Source organism: Anolis carolinensis, unplaced genomic scaffold (assembly GCF_035594765.1).
Source record: "Anolis carolinensis isolate JA03-04 unplaced genomic scaffold, rAnoCar3.1.pri scaffold_8, whole genome shotgun sequence".
Taxonomy (NCBI): domain Eukaryota; kingdom Metazoa; phylum Chordata; class Lepidosauria; order Squamata; family Dactyloidae; genus Anolis; species Anolis carolinensis.
In genome coordinates, this window is record NW_026943819.1 from 1,686,395 (window position 1) to 1,709,849 (window position 23,455).

The 23,455-nt window shown below is 48.9% G+C and overlaps 1 protein-coding gene across 3 annotated transcripts in view; it reads left to right on the forward strand.

The window, feature by feature from the left end:
* Positions 1-23,455, forward strand: part of dscaml1 (DS cell adhesion molecule like 1) — a 94,639-nt gene that overhangs the window by 50,900 nt on the left and 20,284 nt on the right. For 2 of the 3 annotated variants that reach the window (XM_062961356.1, XM_062961357.1), the window contains exons 4-15: positions 6,532-6,678; positions 7,585-7,863; positions 9,444-9,719; positions 11,143-11,439; positions 11,621-11,893; positions 14,590-14,868; positions 14,966-15,085; positions 15,998-16,174; positions 22,034-22,233; positions 22,409-22,505; positions 22,643-22,771; positions 23,117-23,284. In XM_062961356.1, coding sequence (XP_062817426.1) covers positions 6,532-6,678; positions 7,585-7,863; positions 9,444-9,719; positions 11,143-11,439; positions 11,621-11,893; positions 14,590-14,868; positions 14,966-15,085; positions 15,998-16,174; positions 22,034-22,233; positions 22,409-22,505; positions 22,643-22,771; positions 23,117-23,284 — 2,442 coding nt within the window. Of the gene's footprint in view, positions 1-6,531; positions 6,679-7,584; positions 7,864-9,443; positions 9,720-11,142; positions 11,440-11,620; positions 11,894-14,589; positions 14,869-14,965; positions 15,086-15,997; positions 16,175-22,033; positions 22,234-22,408; positions 22,506-22,642; positions 22,772-23,116; positions 23,285-23,455 lie in introns of those variants that run through there. The other variant, XM_062961358.1, reaches the window with a different exon arrangement.

Genomic DNA, 23,455 nt, shown 5'->3' on the forward strand with positions numbered 1-23,455 from the left:
ACTAATGTTGGAGTATTGTCCCTGGTCAAAGTGGCTCCTGGTCAACTTGGGCCTGGGTCAAAGTGGTCCCTGGTTCAAGTGGTCCCTAGTCAAGTGATGCCTGGTCATGTGGTTCTTGGTCAAAGTGGTCCCTGATCAAAGTGGTCCCTGGTCAGCATAGGCCTGGGTCAACGTGGTCCCTGGTCAAGTGGTCCCTAGTCAAACAAAGGTTGGGAACCCCTGTCTTACGGGAATGTTTGGGGCTGGGCTGTGGCGCAACTGGCTAGTAACCAGCTGCTATAAATCACTACTGACCGAGAGGTCATGAGTTCAAAGCCCGGGTCAGGTTAAGCCTCCGACCATTAATAGCCCCGGCTTGCTGTTGACCTATGCAGCCCCGAAAGACAGTTGCACCTGTCAATTAGGGAAATTTAGGGACGCTTTATGCGGGAGGCTAATTTACAACACCATAAAACTGCCAGCAAAACACGAGGAAAGGAATGAGGAAGTACAGCCACTTCTGGACGGTGAAGCAACAGCGCCCCCTGTGGCCGGAATCGTGAAGCTGGAAAAAATTTTAAAATGCCTCTGAGTCTGTCTAATGTATGTTGTTTGTCTGTTGGCATTGAATGTTTGCCATATATGTGTTCATTGTAATCCGCCCTGAGTCCCCTTCGGGGTGAGAAAGGAGGGCGGGATATAAATACTGTAAATAAATAAATAAATCAATAAATAAATTTCTTGGCCCATTCCGATGTCCTTGCTTTTTAGCCCTAAGGCCCACCAGGATGCTTCCTCCTGAACTGTGGTCTTAACCTGTTTTGAACGGCTGGATGATTTCCTGCACTTACTCAGCTTTCTTCTAAGCTGAGAAGCCTCAAAGGTTGCCATCTTACACTGGCAGAAGAATAATCGTTTATTTTGTAAATAGTGAAGAAAAACGTCTTGCGGGTCCATTCCCTGGTTTATAAGCATTGCTTTTGAGACTCTGCCCTGAATGACGTTGGCCTCCCATCAAGTGCAAAGGTGCCGTGTGTACATGTGTGTGCCTGCATGTCACTTTACAGTGACCTCTCGACTCTGGGAGTCAAAGGGGTCAAAGTTTTTGCTTAAGGGCCACCCACGGCTCCCCTTTCCCCCCTCCCTCCCTCCCTCCCCCCTCCCTCCCTCTCTCGTAATGAGTCTGATAAGACCGTATCTCATTGATGGGATTAGCCACGGACCTCTCAGGCGAATGGGGGGCCTAGTGGGGGTCCCTTCTTGGGTGCCTTGCCCGGCCCCCTCCCGCCCTCCCCGCCCTCCCCGCGCCCCTTTCCTGTCCTCTCCTCCCCTCGGAGAAATCCATTTAAATGCAATCCCATTCTTCAGCCCTCTCCTTCATGCATGTCTAATGAATGTCAGGGAAATGCTATTACAATGCAGCCGCGTAGGATCCAATCTTGTAGAGTGTCTACAAGTCATTTGGAGAAAAACCCTGGGAGCGCCGGCGTTTTATTACGGCGTAATTAGAAATAAAATCTCATTGCAAGGGTTGAATGGGAGAGGGGTGTTAATCCTTTAACAGGGAAAGATAGAGCTGTACTTAGAGAAGAGATTAAGGGCAGGAGGGGAACGCGAGGCCCGGCCAAGGCGGAGGTGCCAAGGCTGTGCCCGGGGGACGCTCACAGGGGGATAGGCCCACTCTCCTTCCCTCCTTCCTTCCTTCCTTCCTTCCTTCCTTCCTTCCTTCCTTCCTTCCTTCCTTCCTTCCTTCCCTCCTTCTCTCCTTCCTTCCTTCCTTCCTTCCTTCCTTCCTTCCTTCCTTCCTTCCTTCCTTCCTTCCTTCCCTCCTTCTCTCCTTCCTTCCTTCCTTCCTTCCTTCCTTCCTTCCTTCCTTCCTTCTCTCCTTCCTTCTCTCCTTCCTTCCTTCCTTCCTTCCTTCCTTCCTTCCTTCCTTCCTTCCTTCTCTCCTTCTTTCCTTCCTTCCTTCCTTCTCTCCTTCTTTCCTTCTCTCCTTCCTTCCTTCTCTCCTTCCTTCCTTCCGTCCTTCCTTCCTTCCTTCCTTCTCTCCTTCCTTCCTTCCTTCCTTCCTTCCTTCCTTCCTTCCTTCCTTCCTTCCTTCTCTCCTTCCTTCCTTCTCTCCTTCCTTCCATCCTTATGCCGGGAGGAAAATGAGTCATGTGGTGATTGCCCCGATCCTCCTCCCCAATCCTCCTCCCTTAATCTCCAGTCTGTCTTCTCAGCATTATGCTGGGAGGAGGGCAAGATAGGCAACGCCCGAGAGCACTCCGGAGTGCTCTCAGCCACTGCATTCCTTCCTCAAGCCATCCTCCCGACATAATCATAGGGTTGCCGGCACTGTCCTTATGCCGGGAAGCGGGTGAGACACGCAATGGCTGGGAGCTTCAGAGGGCTCTCAGCTCCTCCGTGCCTTCCTCCCCCATCCTTTCTGCCTAATGCCCAGAGGACTGGGAAAATGAGGAGGGCCTGATGTAGGCACCCAAGGGGGCCAATCTGTGAGAGAGTTGGCTGTCTGCAAGGACATTGCCCAGATGTTTTGATGTTTTCACATCCTTGTGGGAGACTCCTCTCATAGCTAGAGCTGACAGAGCAAGCTCATCTGCACTCTCCCCGGGTTGGATTCGAACCAGCAACTCTTCAGGTCAGCAACACAACCTTCAAGTCAGCAGTCCCGCCAGCCACTGCACCACCGGGAGGCTCCTGCTTGTGCAGTTCAGGGATGAAACCCAAGACTCAGCCTCAGAGACCCCAGAGAGCCCCTTCCCCACCTGCTTCCTCCTCCCAATTGGAGGAGCTCATGGCCCTTCTTTTCCCTTCTTTCCTCCCGTCCTTCCTTCCTTCCTTCTCCCCCTCCTCACTTGAGCCATGGCTGCCAGGGGCAGAGAAGGCCGCTCTGCCAATTAAGCATCCGCTGCAAATTGGGAAGCCGCGTTTTTTGCAGAGCAGCAGCAGCCCGTTGCCATAGCAACTGCATCCTCTCTGCCACCCACCCCCCACCGATTTCCCAAAATCTGCCTGGTTAGGGGTCCTTCGCCCCATTGGACCTGGATCCCTCGGGAGAAGAGGCCGGTCTCTCCCAAGAAGCCCCCAGGCCCCTTCCGCCTCTCCCATCATCCCCTCTCCATCTCTGGGTGAGTTCCCAAAACCTCTCCAGAGGGGCAAGGCCTCCCGCTGCGCAGGTGCAAGCGAATGAGAGTGGTTGGCAAGGCAAGGAGAGCCCACCGCCCCTCAGGAATCCCCCTCCCCAGCATGTTTTCATTGTTAATTACAACACCCAAGCAAAAGACATTGCTCTTCTTAGTGTTTTAAGCCTGCTCCGTGGGTTCTTTGGGGCACTGATACGGAAACGTGCATCGGATCGACCCCATCACCTCCAGTTTCTTAGATATGATGATGATGATGATAATAATAATAATAATAATAATAATAATCCTTTACATATTCTTGGCAGAATATGTAAAGCAAATGAAGAACCTGCTTTGATTGAAGTCAAAAATCAGAAACTCCTCAAAGCACAGCAGACAAAAAAATCAGTACAAGAAAACCGCACTACAAACTAGAGCTGACAGCTGGCACAACAAAACATTGCATGGAAAGTTCCTTGACAAAATTGAAGGAAAAGCTGATAAAGAGAAGACCTGGCTCTGGCTCACGAATGGGACCCTGAAGAAGGAGACAGAAGGCCTGATCCTTGCAGCCCAGGAGCAGGCCATCAGGACAAAGGCAATTAATAATAATAATAATAATAATAATAATAATAATAATAATAATAATAATAGAAGTCCTGGCTCTGGCTCACGAATGGGACCCTGAAGAAGGAGACAGAAGGCCTGATCCTTGCAGCCCAGGAGCAAAGGCAATTCAGGCCAAGACTGAAAAATCAGCTGATGACCCAAAATGCAGACTGCAAGGAAACCGACAAAACCATTGATCCTATCCTCAGCTGCTGTAAGAAAATCGCACAGACGGACTACAAACAGAGGCACAACTCTGTGGCCCAAATGATTCACTGGAACTTGTGCCTCAATTATCACCTCCCAGCAGCAAAGAACTGGTGGGATCACAAACCAGCAAAAGTATTAATAAATGAACATGCAAAGATACCGTGGGACTTCCAAATCCAGACTGACAAAGTTCTGGAACACAACACACCAGACATCACAGTTGTGGAAAAGAAAAAGATTTGGATCATTGATGTCGCCATCCCAGGTGACAGTCGCGTTGACGAAAAACAACAGGAAAAATTCAGCCGCTATCAGGACCTCAAGATCGAACTTCAAAGACTCTGGCAGAAACCAGTGCAGGTGGTCCCAGTGGTGATCGACACACTGGGTGCCGTGCCAAAAGATCTCAGCCGGCATTTGGAAATAATAGACATTGACAAGATCACGATCTGCCAACTGCAAAAGGCCACCCTGCTGGGATCTGCAGGCATCATCCGAAAATATATCACACAGTCCTAGACACTTGGGAAGTGTTCGACTTGTGGTTTTGTCATATGAAATCCAGCATATCTATCTTGTTTGCTGTGCCATAAAATAAAATAATCTATCTATATATAATGTAATGTGCGTAATTAGGACTGAGTTAACAACAAAACCACTGGGCCAAATCACACCAAATTTGGTCACGATACTCATCACTTTCCAAGGAGTGACCTTGCAGCTTCAAAGCCTGGCTGCCTCATACCTATGGGACTCAATTGTTGGCCAGTTTGAATACCACTGAATAGCCTTGCAGTTTCAAAGCCTGGCTGCTTCATACAGAGGGAAATCTTCTCTTGGCCACCTTGAATGCCATGAAGAAAACCCCACTTAGGACTACACCACAGCAACACGTGGCTGGGCACAGCTAGTAATACTTTATTTATACTCCACCACCATCTCCCATAGGGACTCTGGCCGGCTTACAAAATAGCCAATACACAAAATACACATTACATAAAATAAAATACATTAAACATGAAAACAATAATAACTTTATCTGAGTCAGGTATATGAATGTTACTTGTTTTATTTTTCATTGTTGGATCATATGTTGTGTATTTATGTTTATTACTTGTATCAGTTTTAAATTGTTGTATGGTTCTGTTTTTATTATGTGTATTGTATTGTGTTGTTTTTATCATGTTGGAAATCGCCCTGAGTCCCCTGAGGAGATAGGGCAGTATATAAATAAAGTTTTTTTATTATTATTATATTATAAAACAACCTCGATTAAAACAGAATCTGTTAAAGATCTAGGTAATCAATATCTCAGCCCAGCTGAATGTGCTAAGTGATTGGCAATTGGCTTTTATGATCTACCTCAGTGGAATTCATTCACTTTCATTCACTTTTATTGAAGCAAGGCTCCATATATTAGCCCAAACTTCAGGTACAGTAGACTCTCACTTATCCAACATTCTGGATTATCCAACGCAGTCTGCCTTTTAGTAGTCAATATTTTTGTAATCAATGTTTTCAATACATTGTGATATTTAGGTGCTAAATTCGTAAATACAGTAATTACTACATAGCATTACTGCGTATTGAACTACTTTTTCTGTCAAATTTGTTGTATAACATGATGTTTGGGTGCTTAATTTGTAAAATCATAACCTAATTTGGTGTTTAATAGGCTTTTCCTTAATGCCTCCTTATTATCCAACATATTCGCTTATCCAACGTTCTGCCGGCCCGTTTATGTTGGATAAGTGAGATTCTACTGTACTTCAGATCACTCCTGACCTAACAAGGGACTTGCTCATTTGTCAGATACATTTATAGTGTATCAGGTATGGAATGAGATTGAAATAGACCAGATGTCCACAGCCTGGGCTGTGGTGCAGGCGGGAGAGCAAGCCAGCTGCAATTAGCTGCAATGAATCACTCTGACCAGGAGGTCATGAGTTCAAGGCCCTCTTGGAGCCTATGTTTGTTTGTCTTTGTTTTATGTTAAAAGGCATTGAATGTTTGCCTATTTGTGTAATGTGATCTGCCCTGAGTCCCCTTCGGGGTGAGAAGGGCGGGATATAAATGCTGTAAATAAATGTGCACGATGTGTAGCCTTCAAATTATGGACAGCAACTCTAGTTCTTTATGATCAAATCAGTATCTGGCAAACCTCGCCGTTTTCAGTGGGTGAGCAGATGGAATAGGTCCTTTATCTCAAAAAGTAGAGCCGATGGGGGGAAACTGGGGCCGTTTTTGGAATCGTCAGGTCAAATATACCCAGAGACAGGACTAAGATTGGAATCATTGAAATGTGTGTTGAGGGAATCCTATTGTGTTCTGAGTGAGGCAGGGAGCTGTCCAAGGTACTTCCGAGGCCCTGTCCTTCTGCCACTTTCAGCACCAGAGTTGGCCACAAGTTGTGTGATTTGGCCGTGACTTCAGGACAATTTGCATCTCTTGCAGGCACCTCGAGGGTCCAGGGGTCTCCACCCCACAAGCCTTTCCCTGCAAACACTTGGGCTTTCAGGGTTGTTGTATGTCTTTCGGACTTGGGCTTTCCTCCCCTCCCCTTGTAACCGCGGGACTGACACAGCTCCTTTCTTTGTCTCTCTCCCAGAAAATAGATTTTTCATTACTTTCTACGGCGGGTTGTACATATCGGACGTCCAGAAGGAAGATGCCTTGTCCACCTACCGGTGTATCACCAAGCACAAGTACAGCGGAGAGACCCGGCAGAGCAACGGCGCCCGGCTCTCTGTCTCAGGTACAACCCAAAGGGACGAGGTGGCATGGGCCAACTTGGGCCCTCCAGGTGTTTTGGACTTCAACTCCCACCATTCAACAGCCTCAGGCCTTTTCCTTTTCCCCTCAGCTGCTTAAGCTAGGGCCTTCTTTCCTTCATTCCTTTTTTTCTTCATTCCTTCCTTCTTCCCTTCCTTCCTTCTTTCCTTCCTTCCTTCCTTCCTTCCTTCCTTCCTTCCTTCCTTCCTTCCTTCCTTCCTTCCTTCTTCCCTTCCTTCCTTCTTTCCTTCCTTTCATCCTTCCTTCCTTCCTTCCTTCTTTCCTTCCTTCCTTCCTTCTCTCCTTATTTCTTTCCTTCCTTCCTTCTCTCCTTCCTTCCTTCCTTCTCTCCTTCATTCCTTTTTTCCTTCCTCCCTCCCTCCCTCCCTCCCTCCCTCCCTTCCTTCCTTCCTTTCATGCTTCCTTCCCTTTCTTCCCTTCCTTCTTTCCTTCCTTCCTTCCTTCTTTCTTCCCTTCCTTCCTTCCTTCCTTCCTTCCTTCCTTCCTTCCTTCCTTCCTTCCTTCCTTCCTTCTCTCCTTCCTTCCTTCCTTCCTTCCTTCCTTCCTTCCTTCCTTCCTTCCTTCCTTCCTTCTCTCCTTCCTTCCTTCCTTCCTTCCACCTGAGACAAGGCTAAGAAGATCCTGTCTGGGATTCCCGGGGACATGAACTAGCAAATGGATGCAAATCCATTGTGGGGAGAGCTCAGCCGAGGAGAGGAAAAGGCGATTAGGCTCCAAGTGGGGAGGGGGAGCCCTAAATGCTTAAAAGGATGGGAGACTTCCCCGCCTTGCCTCGTCTCCCGCCTGCCCTCCCTCCCTCCCTCCCCCCTCCCCTAATTTGGATGGGCTTGTCCTGGGTGGGCTCCTCAGACCACTGTCTCTCTCCCAGACCCCGCAGAGTCCATCCCCACCATCCTAGACGGCTTCCATTCCCGGGAGGCCAAGGCCGGGCAGTTGGTGGAGCTGCCCTGCATCGCCTCCGGCTACCCGAACCCGGCCATCCGGTGGATCAAGGACGGGCGGCCGCTGCCTGCGGACAGTCGGTGGACCAAGCGCCTGACGGGGCTGACCATCAGCGACCTGCGGGTGGAGGACAGCGGGATGTACATCTGCGAAGTCACCAACACCTTTGGCTCGGCCGAGGTCACTGGGACCCTCATGGTGATCGGTAAGTCGGGGCAATGCCTCCTCCCCTTGACATCAAGTTTTGTAGGGGCCCAGGAGGCCTAGCGTGTGGCCAGGTGTGCAAGGCGGTGTCCCTGTGCTGTTTGACGTTGTATGCGTGCGCTTTCCCCTCTGCATGTCTCACTGAGAGCGTGAGAGCGCCTTCACTCCCCGGCTGAGAACTCTCTCGCGGCCCGAGAGGGAAAGCGATCCACCGCGGCGGAAGAGCTGTGGGCGCTGGCACTTCCGATGTCGGCGGTGGCAGGGGGTGTCCCTGGTGTTTGGAAGCGTGCCGGCACACCTGCGTTATTGCGCAGTGACATTTCCCTGCAGATGCGCCCAAGCCGCGTCTGCATGCGTGTCCACTCAGGCGCACTCCGGGCTTCCTCTGTTTCCCAGCTTGACGTCTCTCTTCGGCCAAAGCCCCCTCCCCTCCTGTACGCCTGGGGGCCTTTTTGGCTGCCGAGGGGTCGAAATCAAGGCTTCCCTGCCCTTCTTTATGCAGCAATAGTGTGGCTGTGCTTGTTCCTGTGTGCATGTGGTGTGAATGCTTCAAAGGGAGAGAGATGAGGACTTGGAGGGTAGGGCGATTTATTTATTTATTTATTTATTTACAGTATTTATATTCTGCCCTTCTCACCCCAAACGGGACTCAGGGCGGATCACATTACACATATAAGGCAAACATTCAATGCCTTAACATAGAACAAATACAAGACAAACAAGGGGCTCTGAGCTGGCCTCAAACTCATGACCTCTTGGTCAGAGTGATTTGTTGCAGCTGGCTGCAGCTGGTTGCTCAACAGCCTGCACCACAGCCCGGCGATCTGTCCCTTTTGCACACCTGGAGTTCCCTCCACCTTGTTGGGAATCTATGAGCGGTTAGACTCAAAAATAACCCTCTTTTGGGGGTGATTCCTCAAAAAATACAGCAGAGTGGCAGAATCACGATTCATAAACAGCAGAAACCTACGTGTGGTGAGGTTGGAGAAGCCTTTGTTTCTTAGGATGGCAAAGGATGGCAAAGTCTCCTTGAAAGTTCAGAAAAGCATTTATTGAGGTAAAAAGAAATCCATTGTGGATAGAAAAGGTTCTTGGAGCTAACTAGCTCTCTAAGCTAGCATCTAAGGAAGGTAAGTGGGTAAAAATAACAAATATCTAAATAGCTACATTTTGCCAAGAGAGTGGGCAAAATGCGTCCTTCTTAGGTAGAAAACAAAAGAGGAAGAGATATGCCTGAATGCATGGTCCAAGCCTTTTTGGGGCAATTAACATTCCAATCTAGATAGAGAAAGTTGCCTCATGCCTAAATGGTTCACATTACTATAACAACAATGTGGGGAGTGGATGTAAACAGGAAAGCAACAGAGGAAAATCAGCAAAGAACTATCTAGGCATGCTTGGAATAGAGAGAGAGGGTTCCTTCAGTTTGGTCCTATCCGCTACATAACTAATTGAGACTTGTGTAGTCCAGGATGATATCCAACACACCTCACCTGTTAGGATCCATAGGCTTGCTAGCAGTGCGGGTGCCGCATTTCCCAAGAGACCCCCTCCACCATGCCTCTCCTGCCCTCTCCGCAGACCCTTTACACGTCACCCTCACGCCAAAGAAGCTGAAGACGGGCATTGGGAGCACCGTCATCCTCTCCTGCGCCCTCTCCGGCTCCCCGGAGTTCGCCGTCCGCTGGTACCGCAACACGGAGCTGGTGACCCCCGACGACTTCATCTCCCTGCGCGGCATCAACAACGAGACGCTGCTCATCACGGCCGCCCAGAAGGGCCACTCGGGCGCCTACCAGTGCTTCGCCATCCGCAAGGCCCAGACGGCCCAGGACTTTGCCACCATCGTGCTGGAGGGTAAGTCACACAGAGGCCTACTTCACACTGGAGCCTTCTCACACAGAGGCCTACCTCACACTGGAGCATAATAATAATAATAATAATAATAATAATAATAATAATAATAATAATAATTTTATTTATATCCCGCTTCCATCTCCCCCAAAGGGGACTCGGGGCGGCTTACAGCAAAATCAAAATACAAGCAATGATAAAATATAAAACATCAAAGGACAGAAACAAAACCAATAATAAAATATACACAATAGGTGAAAAAACACAACACAGAATTAAAACATCAAATTAAAAACAATGAGGTTGCAATAGTGGATAAGCAAGGTGCACATTATGAGTAACAAATTTGTAAATATTCGCAAATTTGTAAATATTCGCATTCTCACACAGAGACCTACCTCACACTGGAGCATTCTCACACAGAGGCCTACCTCACACTGGAGCATTCTCACACAGAGGCCTACCTCACACAGAAGCCTACCTCACACAGAGGCCTTCTCTCACACTGAGGCGTTCTAATACTCCTCAGGACGACACTAGCTTTGGCCCACTGACTCTAACAGGCTTGAGCCTACTCACTCTCCTCAGGGCAACGCTAGCTTATTTAATCATTTCAGTGCTTGACTCACTTTTTAATTTTTAATATTTCTGACAATCCCTATAGTGGAGCTGCCAATGTGTGATTCAATGGCTCTGAATGGTGGGAGATGCGGGACAGGCCAAAATGAAGAATGAATGCATAGAATTAGTTGTTGCATCAAAGAGGGAATGGATGGGGCGCAGGAGATGAGGACTGAGTGTCCATTGTGGGCTCCTGAGTGCCACGCAGCATGGGGCGGGGGTCCCAATGTGGACTGACTTGTGTTACGGGTTTGTTTCACTTGTGTTACGGGTTTGTGAAAAAGCAAACTGCGTGTAGTCCTGTCCAGACTTTTGTGCATCCACAATGAGCAAATACAAGCCAAGAAAATGAAAAAAAAATCAAAGTTTACTCTTAAGTAGCAGAGTCAAGGAGAAAATTAAACAAGCAGCAATTAAACAAACACAAAACCTCCAGCTTCAAAATAACTCAGTCCATCTGGAACAACAAACTCACATAAATTAAATTCATGCAACTTCTTTGGAGATTTCTTCTTCAATGGTGCAAGGAGACAAGCAGAGTAGGCTCTCATTCAGGAACTTATTCTGAGTAAGTTCTGATGCAAGCGATTCAGTAAGTCCCAAAAAGCATTACAAACATTCCCCAAGTTATACCCCATTCAGGGAGTGGTTCAAGCTTGTTATCCTTGATTGTTCGAATTACCCAACTATGAATTGTGATTGACCAGGTGTTTTTCCCTTAACACACATACACACAAGTGCCGATCCCACAACAACTTAGTCAAATGCATGCATATATGGCAATAACTTGCCCCGCTTTTCCTAGACGGGACCCCGCGGATCGTCTCGTCCTTCAGCGAGAAGGTGGTGAACCCGGGGGAGCAGTTCTCGCTGATGTGCGCGGCCAAGGGGGCCCCGCCGCCCACCATCACCTGGGCCCTGGACGACGAGGCCATCCAGCGCGACGGCAGCCACCGCACCAACCAGTACACCATGTCGGACGGCACCACCGTCAGCCACATGAACATCACCAGCCCCCAGATCCGGGACGGAGGCGTCTACCGGTGCGCCGCGCGGAACTCGGTGGGCAGCGCCGAATACCAAGCGCGAATAAACGTAAGAGGTGCCTGTCTACTTTTAAATCTCAGAATAGGTTCTTCTGCATTGGGGTTTGGCTCTGGTGTGGTAGAGGCCTCCCTCCCTCCTTCCCTTCCGCCTGTTTCCCCCGTGCGCACCCCTGGCCCTTTAGGGTTAACCTAGCCTGCCCCTTCCCTCTCCCCCCCCCCCCGCTCCCCTCCCTCCAGGGCCCCCCAGCATCCGTGGGATGAAGAACATCACCGCCGTGGCCGGAAGGGACTCCTTCATCAACTGCCGGGTGATCGGCTACCCCTACTACTCCATCAAGTGGTACAAGGACTCCCTCCTGCTGCCGGACAACCACCGGCAAGTGGTCTTCGAGAATGGCACACTCAAGCTGATGGACGTCCAGAAGGGCATGGACGAAGGCGAGTACCTCTGCAGCGTCCTCATCCAGCCGCAGCTGTCCATCAGCCAGAGCGTCCATGTCACCGTCAAAGGTGAGTGAGGGGAGAGAGGGTCCCTAAACGCTTTCAATGCCTTGCGAATCCTGCCTTGTCCTTCCCTGGTGCCGGATCTCCGGCGGAGCCCCCCCCCCCCCATCGCGGAGTATCCATTTCCCCTGACAAGCGGCAGAGCAGAACACAGAGTGTAAACATGCTGCTGTGTGGAAACATCTCGCCCTTTGCTCAGAGCACCTTTCCTGCTGCTTTTCAGCTTGTGTAGCTCTTTAAAAAATCATCCCTCTGTCTCCCGAGCGCAAGGAACATCGTAAAAGCTACTCCTGCCCATCAATTATTCAGCCCTGTTCAGGGAGCCATCAGCCCTAATGAATTGCTGCGCTCGCCGGCCAGCCGCCTTCTCGCCCCGGAGGATGCCGAGATTGCGGGGCTCCGAGCCCGGCCCAGCCTTCTGTGCCCCCAGCCGGGGGTCCCAGAGACAGGAGGGGGCTGTGCGGAGGGGCAAAGGAGCCTGTGGAGTGTCTGCTTGCGGTGGTGCTTCTCCCACCACCGCCTTCCTGCCTCCATCACTCGCTTGGGCACGAGGCCTGCCCTGCGTCCCCCCACCTGACCCACCCCCGGCCTCTTGTCCCCTGCTGTCTCTCATGTGGGGCTGGAAGCCTTTGGAGGTGAGGGTCTGCTCCTAGGTCTCTGGTGTTGTGGTCATCTCTGAGCGGTTAGACTCAATTTAACCCTCTCTGGGGGAGATTCCACCAAAAGGCAGCAGAGTAGCAAAAGCTTTCAAATGCAACATGGGGTGAACAAAGAGAAACCTTTGTCTATTTGGGATTGCAATGGACTGCAGAGTCTCAGTAAAAGTTCAAAAAAGTATTTATTCCGGAAAAAAGAACTCCATTGTAGATAGAAAGGCTTGGGAGCTGTCTAGTCTACTCTAGACTGGTTTCTAAGGAAAAATAAGAAAGGAAAAATAACAAACATCTCAATAGCCACATCTTGCCAGGAGGGATGGCGAGACGTGTTCTTAGCTAGAAGAACAAAGGGAGAAGAGACTGAACCAAAATGGTCCAGTTTATTGGGGCCATAAAAGACATTCTGACCAATGAGAAGTTAGTGTCCCTAAAGATTCACATTTCTACTAACTTCAAAGTAGGGGATGTGACATAAACAGGATAGAGTGAAACACAGTAAAGCCTATCTAGGCATCCTTTGGAAACAGGGAAAGGATTCCCTCCATCTAGCTGTATCATCTATCTGACTACATTTAGACTTGAGTAGTCCAGGGTGATTCCCAACACTATGAACCAACATGAGCATTGAGATCTGCTGGAGAGTCCCTTCTCTCGGTCCCACCACCGTCTCAAATACGTGTTGTGTTGGGAGACAAATCTCTGTTAAAGCAAATTCTCACTTCATCAGAGTGGATGGTCTATGTCTTCTTGCTCTGGAAGTTCTCCTGCTCGTGCTAGTAACCTGTGGACTATTGTATCTTTGTGAATAGACTCTTGCCTTCTCGGTAGTGGCTCCCTGACGCTGGAATTCCCTACCCAAAGAACTTAGGCTCCCCCTCCGCCCCCGCCTTCAATCCTTTTGGCTCTTCCGTCACGCCTTTGAGCCGCCTGTGTCATTCTGGCCGGCCTGATGACCTGATTGTGCCACTCGGCACGTTGTGTCCGACATTGCCCTTCTAGCCCTAATTTATTATTGGCTCCTGCGCTTTTCCACCAACCCTGTCCTGAAGCTCTATTGCACAAGTTCCTACCCTCCGAAATTCAGGATTTATTACGGTTCAGGCTCTTGGTTGTTTGATGATGTTGTTTTTCTGATGTTGTTATGATGTTGTTTAATTTTTAATTATGTTTTTAATCCATGTCTGATCAGGCTTGTCCCTGTGTAAGCCGCCCTGAGTCCCTTTCGGAGATTGAGGCAGGACACAAAAATAAAGTTATTATTATTACTATTACTATTGACACAAAGACATAGTAGGACACAGCAAACGAGATAGATATGCTGGATTTCGTTTCACAAGATCACAAGTTGAACACTTCCCAAGTGTCTAGGACTGTGTGATGTATTTTCGGATGATGCGTGCAGATCCAAGTAGGGTGGCCTTTTGCAGTTGGCAGATCGTAATTTTGTCAACGTCTATTGTTTCCAAATGCCAGCTGAGATCTTTTGGCATGGCACCCAGTGTGCCCATCACCACCGGGACCACCTGCACTGGTTTCTGCCAGAGTCTTTGAAGTTCAATCTTGAGGTCCTGATAGCGGCTGAGTTTTTCCTGTTGTTTTTCATCAATGCGACTTTCACCTGGGATGGCGACATCAATGATCCAAACCTTTTTCTTTTCCACAACTATGATGTCTGGTGTGTTGTGTTCCAGAACTTTGTCAGTCTGGATTCTGAAGTCCCACAGTATCTTTGCGTGCTCATTTTCCATAATCTTTGCAGGTTTGTGATCCCACCAGTTCTTTGCTGCTGGGAGGTGGTACTTGAGGCATAAGTTCCAATGAATCATTTGGGCCACATAGTTGTGCCTCTGTTTGTAGTCTGTCTGTGCAGTTTTCTTACAGCAGCTGAGGATATGATCAATGGTTTCGTTGGTTTGTTGTTGTTGTTGTTGTTGTTGTTGTTGTTGTTGTTGTTGTTGTTGTTGCCTGAGGCTGTCAGCCGTTCCATGGCACAGGTTGGCATGGCCAGGGTGACAGGTTGCCTCCTCTTTTTCTTTCCCTCGGCAGTCCCTCCGCTCATCCAGCCCTTCGAGTTCCCCCCGGCCTCCATCGGGCAGCTCCTCTACATCCCCTGCGTGGTCTCCTCGGGCGACATGCCCATTCGCATCACCTGGAGGAAGGACGGGCAGGTCATCATCTCCGGCTCCGGCGTCACCATCGAGAGCAAGGAGTTCATGAGCTCCCTGCAGATCTCCAGCGTCTCCCTCAAACACAACGGGAACTACACCTGCATCGCCTCCAATGACGCCGCTTCCGTCAGCCGTGAGCGCCAGCTCATTGTGCGAGGTCAGTGCCTCCCACCGGGGTCCCACCATGAGTGGAGCTCATCCATCCTCAATTGCTTCTGAAGTTCATCCTTCTTCTCTTGTGCTTCTTTCTGCAGTCCCTCCACGCTTTGTTGTCCAGCCCAACAACCAGGATGGCATCTATGGAAAGGCGGGGGTCCTCAACTGTTCTGTGGATGGATACCCCCCACCCAAAGTCATGTGGAAGCATGCTAAAGGTATGTGGGATCCCTCCAGAAGTTCTAGGCCAGGGGTCCCCAAACTAAGGCCCGTGGGTCGGATGCGGCCCTCCATGGTCATTTATCTGGCTCCTGTCCTAAGCTTTAAACTTAGGGTTGACCAAAGTCTACCTGGTCTTTGGAGGTCTCTTTGCTTATCTATGGTCTTATGAGATCATCTAGATGGTCTTTGAAGGTCTTGTTGCTTAGCTACAGCCTTATGAGACCATTTAGATGGCTTTTGGAGGTCACTTTCCTTACCTATGGTCCTATGAGACCGTCTAGATGGCCTTTGAGGATCCCTTTCCTTACCTATGGTTTTATGAGATTGTCTAGATGGCCTTTGGGGGCCCCTTTCCTTACCTATGGTCTTCTGATGGCCTGATGCGATCATCTAGATGGCCTTTGAGGGTCTCTTTCCTTATCTATGGTCTTCCGATGGCCTGATGAGATCATCTAGATGGCCTTTGAGGGTCCTTTTTCTTACCGATGGTCTTATGAGGTTATCTAGATGGTCTTTGGAGGTCTCTTTGCTTACCTATGGTCTTATGAGATCGTCTAGGTCAGGGTTCCCCAAACTAAGGTCCTCCAAGGTCACTTACCTCTGTCCTAAACTTTAGACTTAGGGTTGACCTAAGTCTGAAATGACTTGAAGGCACACAACAACAACAATTCTAATTTTTTACTATTTCATTATAGTCCACCCCCCCCCCCCAACAGTCTGAGGGACTGTGAATCAGCCCTCTACTTAAAAAGTTTGAGGACCCCTGCTCTAGGCCTTGGCTGAGGGTCTCCAGTCTTGATTCAGATGGTGGCTGTGTCCATCCAGGAGGTCTCGGGTGGGCTAGTCATGCACTTTGGGGGCTTTCTATGGTTGGCCAAAGTGGCTGAGGATGCTCCACTTCATTCCAGGCAGTGGGAACCCCCAGCAGTACCACCCGGTCCCGCTCACTGGCCGCATCCAGATCCTGCCCAACAGCTCCCTGCTCATCCGGCACGTCTTGGAGGAGGACATCGGCTACTACCTCTGCCAGGCCAGCAACGGGGTCGGCACGGACATCAGCAAGTCCATGTTCCTCACCGTGAAGAGTGAGTCTCCTTGGGGCTTCTTCTGCTCTTGGGAAAGAGGGAGATCCTGATGGGGAGGGTCAAGGCACAAGTGGGGGGTCTTCCTCCTCTCCCTTGGAGGGGAACTCATAGAATCATAGAATCACTGGTCTACGGCGGCTTCTGCTGCTGCTGACACTGAGAGGTCCAGGAGGAATCCTGGGCCCCCGGTTGGCTTCCTCTTGTGGCCCCCCTCTTCCCGAGCCTTCCTCTCATGCTTTTGGGGGATGACCCCCTTCTGAGGTGTTTCTGAGGTGTTTCCCCTCCCAGGCCCTTCCGCCTTGCGTCCGCCGAGCCTGATGCCTTTTCCGGCATTAGTCAGGCGGTGCGGAGTGGAGCCTCGATCAATTCCGCTTCCCGTGGGGATCTGATTCCCTCTCCTGATCAAAAAACATTTTGTCCTTAATAAAAGCAGGCAATCAATTTACATCGTGGTAGTGGTGGTGGAAGGAGTGCAGCAAGGTATGTGCCCCCCCCCCCCCCCCGCTCCCACCCACAGATGCGCTCTCTCAGGCCTCTGCTGCTGGATTGCGCTGGAGGATCTGGCCAGATCAACACACCGAAAATAAAGGGATGCATGGAAGTGTGGGATGGGGCCTGCCTTACCTTTCTGGGGGGAGTCAATGGTCTACTCTGGGGAAAGCAGCACAACATATGGACACACCTGGCTGCTCCCAGGAAGGTCCTGGTCTGCAAAGACTACTTTAATGAGGGGCTTGGAGTGCTTCAGGGCTGTGTCCCTCCCTTGACACACGGTTCCTGTGTGCAGAGCTCATGCACCAACGTCGATCTGTCAGGAGACGCGAGTAAGAAATACAACTGTAATAATAATAATAATAGTAATAATAATAATAATAATAATAGTAATAATAATAATAATAATAATAATAATAATAATAATAATAAAAACATGCCCTGGTAGGATATGTACAGCAATGTGAAGAACCCGCTTTGATTGAAGTCAAAAATCGGAAACTCCTCAAAGCACAGCAGACAAAAAACCAGTACAAGAAAACCGCACTACAAACTAGAGCTGACAGCTGGCACAACAAAACATTGCATGGAAAGTTCCTTGACAAAATTGAAGGAAAAGCTGATAACAAGAAGACCTGTCTATGGCTCACGAATGTGGTCCTGATAGCGGCTGAGCTTTTCCTGTTGTTTTTCATCAATGCGACTGTCACCTGGGATGGCAACATCAATGATCCAACCCTTTTTCTTTTCCACAACTGTGATGTCTGGTGTTTTGTGTTCCAGAACTTTGTCAGTCTGGATTCGGAAGTCCCACAGTATCTTTGCATGCTCATTTTCCAATACTTTTACAGGTTTGTGATCCCACCCGTTCTTTGCTGCTGGGAGGTGGTACTTGAGGCATAAGTTCCAATGAATCATTTGGGCCACATAGTTGTGCCTCTGTTTGTAGTCTGTCTGTGCAATTTTCTTACAGCAGCTGAGGATATGATCAATGGTTTCATCGGTTTCCTTGCACAGTCTGCATTTTGGGTCATCAGTTGATTTTTTGATCTTGGCCTTAATTGCATTTGTTCTGATGGCCTTCTCCTGGGCTGCAAGGATCAGGCCTTCTGTCTCCTTCTTCAGGGTCCCATTCATGAGCCAGAGCCAGGTCTTCTCCTTATCAGCTTTTCCTTCAATTTTGTCAAGGAACTTTCCATGCAAGCTTTTGTTGTGCCAGCTGTCAGCTCTAGTTTGTAGTGCGATTTTCTTGTACTGGTTTTTTGTCTGCTGTGCTTTGAGGAGTTTCTGATTTTTGACTTCTATTATTATTATTATTATTATTATTATTATTATTATTATTGTGCTCCTCCGTCCGCCTGTCCATGCGCAGGTGTGGCAGAGGAGGGCCTTGCCCAGAGAGGTGCCCGCTCCCCGCTCCTTCCATCAGCATAACTGATTGCTTCCCCGCAATTGGAATTAATCTCATGCTTCAGGTGAAATGCAGCTAATCAGTGGAGGCAAGGAGCTGAAATGGGTGCAATCACATTAACATGCCAGAGGCAGCTTGGAGGAAGCCTTACCCCCTCCCCACACCCATTTGCCCCCTCCCCAATCCCCCCCCCCCCCAAAATCCTGGTCTTTGCATGGAAGAACACACAGCGTGGCGGCGACAGGCCCCTTTGTGGCGGCAGCGGCAGCCTTATCAGGGCCCGCACGCGGCTCAGCCTCTTGTCTGTGTCATGTTAACACGGCGCAGAAGGGAGAGCTTGAAAGAGGAACAGCGCGGGTGGGGAGGGCTGGAGGGGGGTGGGCTTCCTCACCAGGTGGTCGTTCTTCAGGAAGCTGCCCCAAAGGGATTGGCGGGAGGAGAGAGGGGGGTCTGCTAGGACGGCAGAGGTGGAGAGGTCAGAATCCCCTTAACCCGGCCAGAGGTTGGTCCAAATCCTTCTTCCAAGCATGGACTGCCTCTGGAGTGCCATGGCCATTCTGCAAGTGCGCCACTCTGCCGGACGGCAGAGTGGCGCACTTGCAGAATGGCCATGGCACTCCAGAGGCAGTCCATGCTTGGAAGAAGGATTTGGACCAACCTCTGACTTGGGCAAGGGGATTCTGACCTCTCCACCTAACCCCCATACATTTGGGACATGCATGTGGGGCTCTGGAGGATCACTGCAAGCTTTTAGGGCCCACCACACATCGTGGCATCCCTCGCATGACCAAGGGATGGGCAATGGCTCTTCTTTGGATGATGGCTTCTTACTTTGCTGGTCAGAAGATCCACAAAAGGGGATGTGGCAATTGTGTGCCCTTTGTCAGAAATGTTAAAAATTAACTAGGTATTTTTAATTACAAAAAAATGTGAGTCAAAGTGTTAAATGGATGCAATGACTCAGCAAAAGCTGTAGTTCAATATAAGCAGGTGTGCCTGTAGCTAAGAAGGCCTCAGTGTGAGAAGGCCTCAGTGTGAGAAGGCCTGTATGAGAAGGCCTCAGTGTGAGAAGGCCTCAGTGTGAGAAGGCCTCAGTATGAGAAGGCCTCAGTATGAGAAGGCCTCAGTGTGAGAAGGCCTCGGTATGAGAAGGCCTCAGTGTGAGAGGCCTTGGTGTGAGAGCCTCAGTGTGAGAAGGCCTCAGTGTGAGAACGCCTCAGTATGAGAAGGCCTCAGTGTGAGAAGCCCCAGGTTGAAGGCCTCATGTGGGAAGCTCCAGTGTGAAGGCTGCTGTGTGTAAAGCTACTGGGTTAAGCTTGTGTGTAAGTTTGTTGTGAGAGGAGCCTCTGTGGGAGTGAAGCTGTTTATTTGCATGAGAAAGAAGCCCAGCGTGGAAGCAAAGAAGGAAGTAGAAAGAACTGTATTTGTGTTATGGAGACCTTGTTTTTGTAAATAGTGCAAGCATATTATTTTCTTAAGGAAGATATAATATTGGTTTGTGCGTTTTTGTTCTTTTGTTTGTTTATTTATTTATTTACAGTATTTATATTCCGCCCTTCTTTCTCACCCCGAAGGGAACTCAGGGTGGATCACATTACACATATAAGGCAAACATTCAGTGCCATAACATAGAACAGAGACAGAGACAAACGCAGGCACCGGGCTGGCCTCGAACTCATGACCTCTTGTTCAGAGTGATTTGTTGCAGCTGGCTGCTAACCAGCCTGCACCACAGCCCGGCCTTCTTTTTATCAGTTTTGGCTACTGGTGCTGGGTCACGCTGCTGCTGATAAGTTGCTCTGCTATATGTTTATGGGGAGGGTCTTTTGTTAATAAGCCCACTCACCTACACCCTTCTCTGTCAGCCCCATAGGGTTCTTCTTGTTGCCTCTCAAAGGGGCTTTATGCTGCCGTCTCCCCAAGCAGGAGTGCGGCATGCTGCCCTTTTCTGTCTCTTTGTGGCATCTGCCCATCCTTGCTTTGTGTCTCTATGTGTCTGTGCGCGAGGGAGCGAAAGGGAGAGAGAGAGAGAGAGAGAGAGATCTCCAGCCTTGGCAACACAACGCTGGGCCAGTCCTGTGGCTGTAAACCCTCCCTCTGCATTCTGCCCAGGTTCCTCCAAGAATGAATTATGCAAATCTGTGATGGAAAATTGTTCCAAGGCGCATCCTTGAGAGTGTAAAACCCTAGTCAATAATTCATACTCGCCTGTCTCTAGCTGCGGCTTTTTCTTCATTATAGCTTGCGTCTGGTTATTTGTCTTTCACATTTTATTGTATATCCGAGTGTAATACTATACATTATAAAATTTATCTGCATCATTATTTTATGATCCCCGCGTCGTATAATGCAAGGCGGTCCGGGTGATGCAGCCTGTGGCACCCAATGTTCTTGCAGCTGCCGGGCATTTGGCTACACCCCAAGTTGGGTATGCAAGGGGCCCCACTTTCTCCCTTAAGCATAGTAATAATAATGAGAATTCCTTCCCGCCTTCAACTGAGAACGGGCCAGTCTGGGATGTCTCCTTCTGCGCAGGAATGGGGCTTGGCCAATGTGGCCCCATTTGGCAAATGTGTGAGTACATAGGGCATCATTCTTAATCAGTAATCCATAGACTTTAGTTCTAGTTGTATTCACTGACGTCCATAGGTCATACTTCTCTACTGAAGTTCAAACAGCAGCATGCAACCACCTCCACTGAGGTGTAAAGCAGACAGAACACAAAAATGGAGTCCTGAGTCTGAACATGCCCAGTACAATCACATGTTTATAACCCCTCTCACAACAAAGAGGTACAATTAAACTGGCAAGTCAACATACACACAGAATACAGGTTAGTAAATTACTGTATTTACTAACCTGTATTCTGTGTGTATGTTGATTCTCACTTATCCAACATTCGCTTATCCAATGTTCTGGATTATCCAACGCAGTTTGCCTCCCACCCCGATCCACAGCTGTTCCTCTAGGCAGCAGGTTTAAACTTTTTATGGATTTAATTTCCAACAATGTTGCCACTGTAAGTTCATTTTATTTATTTATTACTTATTTACTACATTTATATCCCACTCTTCTCACCCCGAAGGGGACTCAGAGCAGCTTATAAATCAAATGAACATACAATATATTATTAGCATAGCACAATATGAGCATTAAATTACTATACTGTACTATATCATTATATTATGGCCCCATGTAAGCCGCCCCGAGTCCCCATTGGGGAGATGGTGGCGGGGTATAAATAAAGTTTTTTTATTATTATTATTATTATTATTATCATTATATGGTAATATTATTAGTAATATTACATTTTATATATAATACATAATTAATATTATTATATTGTATTATTAGTAGTATAATACTGTATTCCATTATACTTGTATGCAATTCTATCTTTATTTGTAGTCAATTTGTTAGTAGCCAATTCTTTTAGACAATGTTTTCAATATATTGCGATGTTTTGGTGCTACATTCATAAATACAGTAATTACTACATAGCATTACTGTGTATTGAACTACTTTTTCTGCCAAATTTGTTGTCTAACATGATGTTTTTGGTGCTTAATTTGTAAAATCATAACGTAATTTGATGCTTAATAGGCTTTTCCTTAATCTCTCCTTATTAGCCAACATATTCGCTTATCCAACGTTCTGCCGGCCTGTTTATGTTGGATAAGTGAGACTCTACTGTAGATAAATTAACAAATAAATATTGCAATCTTGGGAGGTTGCTATTTTCAATAGGCCCCACATTTCCAACCCAGTGGGGAGAGGGTCTGCTGAGGCTCTTGCTTTTTGAAATCGGCATCTGCAAGAAGAGTGCTTCTAATGCAATGGGCTCGCTTCAGCGCTGCACCAAATGCTCTTCACACAGGGCTTTTGCTGGTGTGTGTGTGTGTCCGAACGTGGGGTGGCTGCAAAGCCTGACCTCCACTCTGCTTCCACCCCTGTAGTTCCGGCCATGATCACCTCGCATCCCAACACCACCATCGCCATCAAGGGCCAGGGCAAGGAGCTGAACTGCACGGCCCGCGGAGAGCGGCCCATTATCATCCGCTGGGAGAAGGGGGATACCGTCATTGACCCCGACCGCAACATCCGCTATGCCATCAGCACCAAGGACAACGGTGACGAGGTCATCTCCACCCTCAAAGTGAGCCAAACCTCATGATATGGGGGGCGGGGGTTTTGGCCTGGTCCACACCTGATGGACTTGGCTGCACCCTCCACCCTTGAGATGTCCAGTCTTCCTTCTGCCGGACCTGTGTGCACCTGTATGCATATGTATATATGTGTATGTTGACTCTGAGGATCTTCCTTTCCCACAGCTCAAGCCAGCTGACCGCGGGGACTCTGTGTTCTTCTCCTGCCACGCCATCAACTCTTACGGGGAAGACAGGGGCCTCATCCAGCTCACGGTCCAAGGTACGGCATCCCTTGCAAAGCCTTGGGAGGCAGAGGAGGAGCTGCCCCGGCCTCCTCCTTTGGCAATGGCTCCGTAGTGTAACCCTTCTCTGGGTGAAGATGCCCTTATGACTTGAAGCCTGGCTTCTCCCTTTTAGAGCCCCCGGACCCACCCGAACTGGAGATCCGAGAGGTGAAGGCGCGCAGCATGAACCTGCGCTGGACTCAGCGGTTCGATGGCAACAGCATCATCACTGGCTTTGATATCGAGTACAAGAACAAGTCTGGTGAGGGGCTCTGCTGAAGATGGGACTCAGGAAGGAGGACTTTGACTCTCTCGAACTGCAAAGTCCTTCTCTTTCCATATCAAGGCTAAAGAGCCATTGGGCAGATTCATGGCTGTGGCTCAGGGTGGTATAGGAGGTGCTTTGAACAGTCTTCCAGCACAGATAAGTCCTGAGAGATGGCTGCATGTAGTAGAGTCTCCCAGTTGCCTATACATTGTGCGGCAGGTCAGGTTTCCCAAGGCATCTGGCAGAAACACTCCCTGAAGTCCTTCTATGGTTGTGCTGTGGGTCTATGTGCGAGTTATGTCCCTCCCGACCAATAACCTCTCTTCCCGCTTCCTGCAGATTCCTGGGATTTCAAGCAGTCAACCCGGAACATCTCCCCGACCATCAACCAGGCCAATATCGTCGATCTCCATCCTGCCTCGGTGTACAGCATCCGCATGTATTCCTTCAACAAAATCGGCCGCAGCGAGCCCAGCAAAGAGCTGACCATCAGCACCGAGGAAGCAGGTACTTTGTCCCCATCTCCCAACACCATTTCGTTTCAGTGCCTGATTTTGGAGGCATTCTTTAATGGAAAATAACTGCACCCAGTCTCTGGGCACATGTCCTTTCGGCAAATGGGAATCTCCATGAACATGTGGAGACCACCTTTTGAAAACCACTAGTCAACAAGAGCAT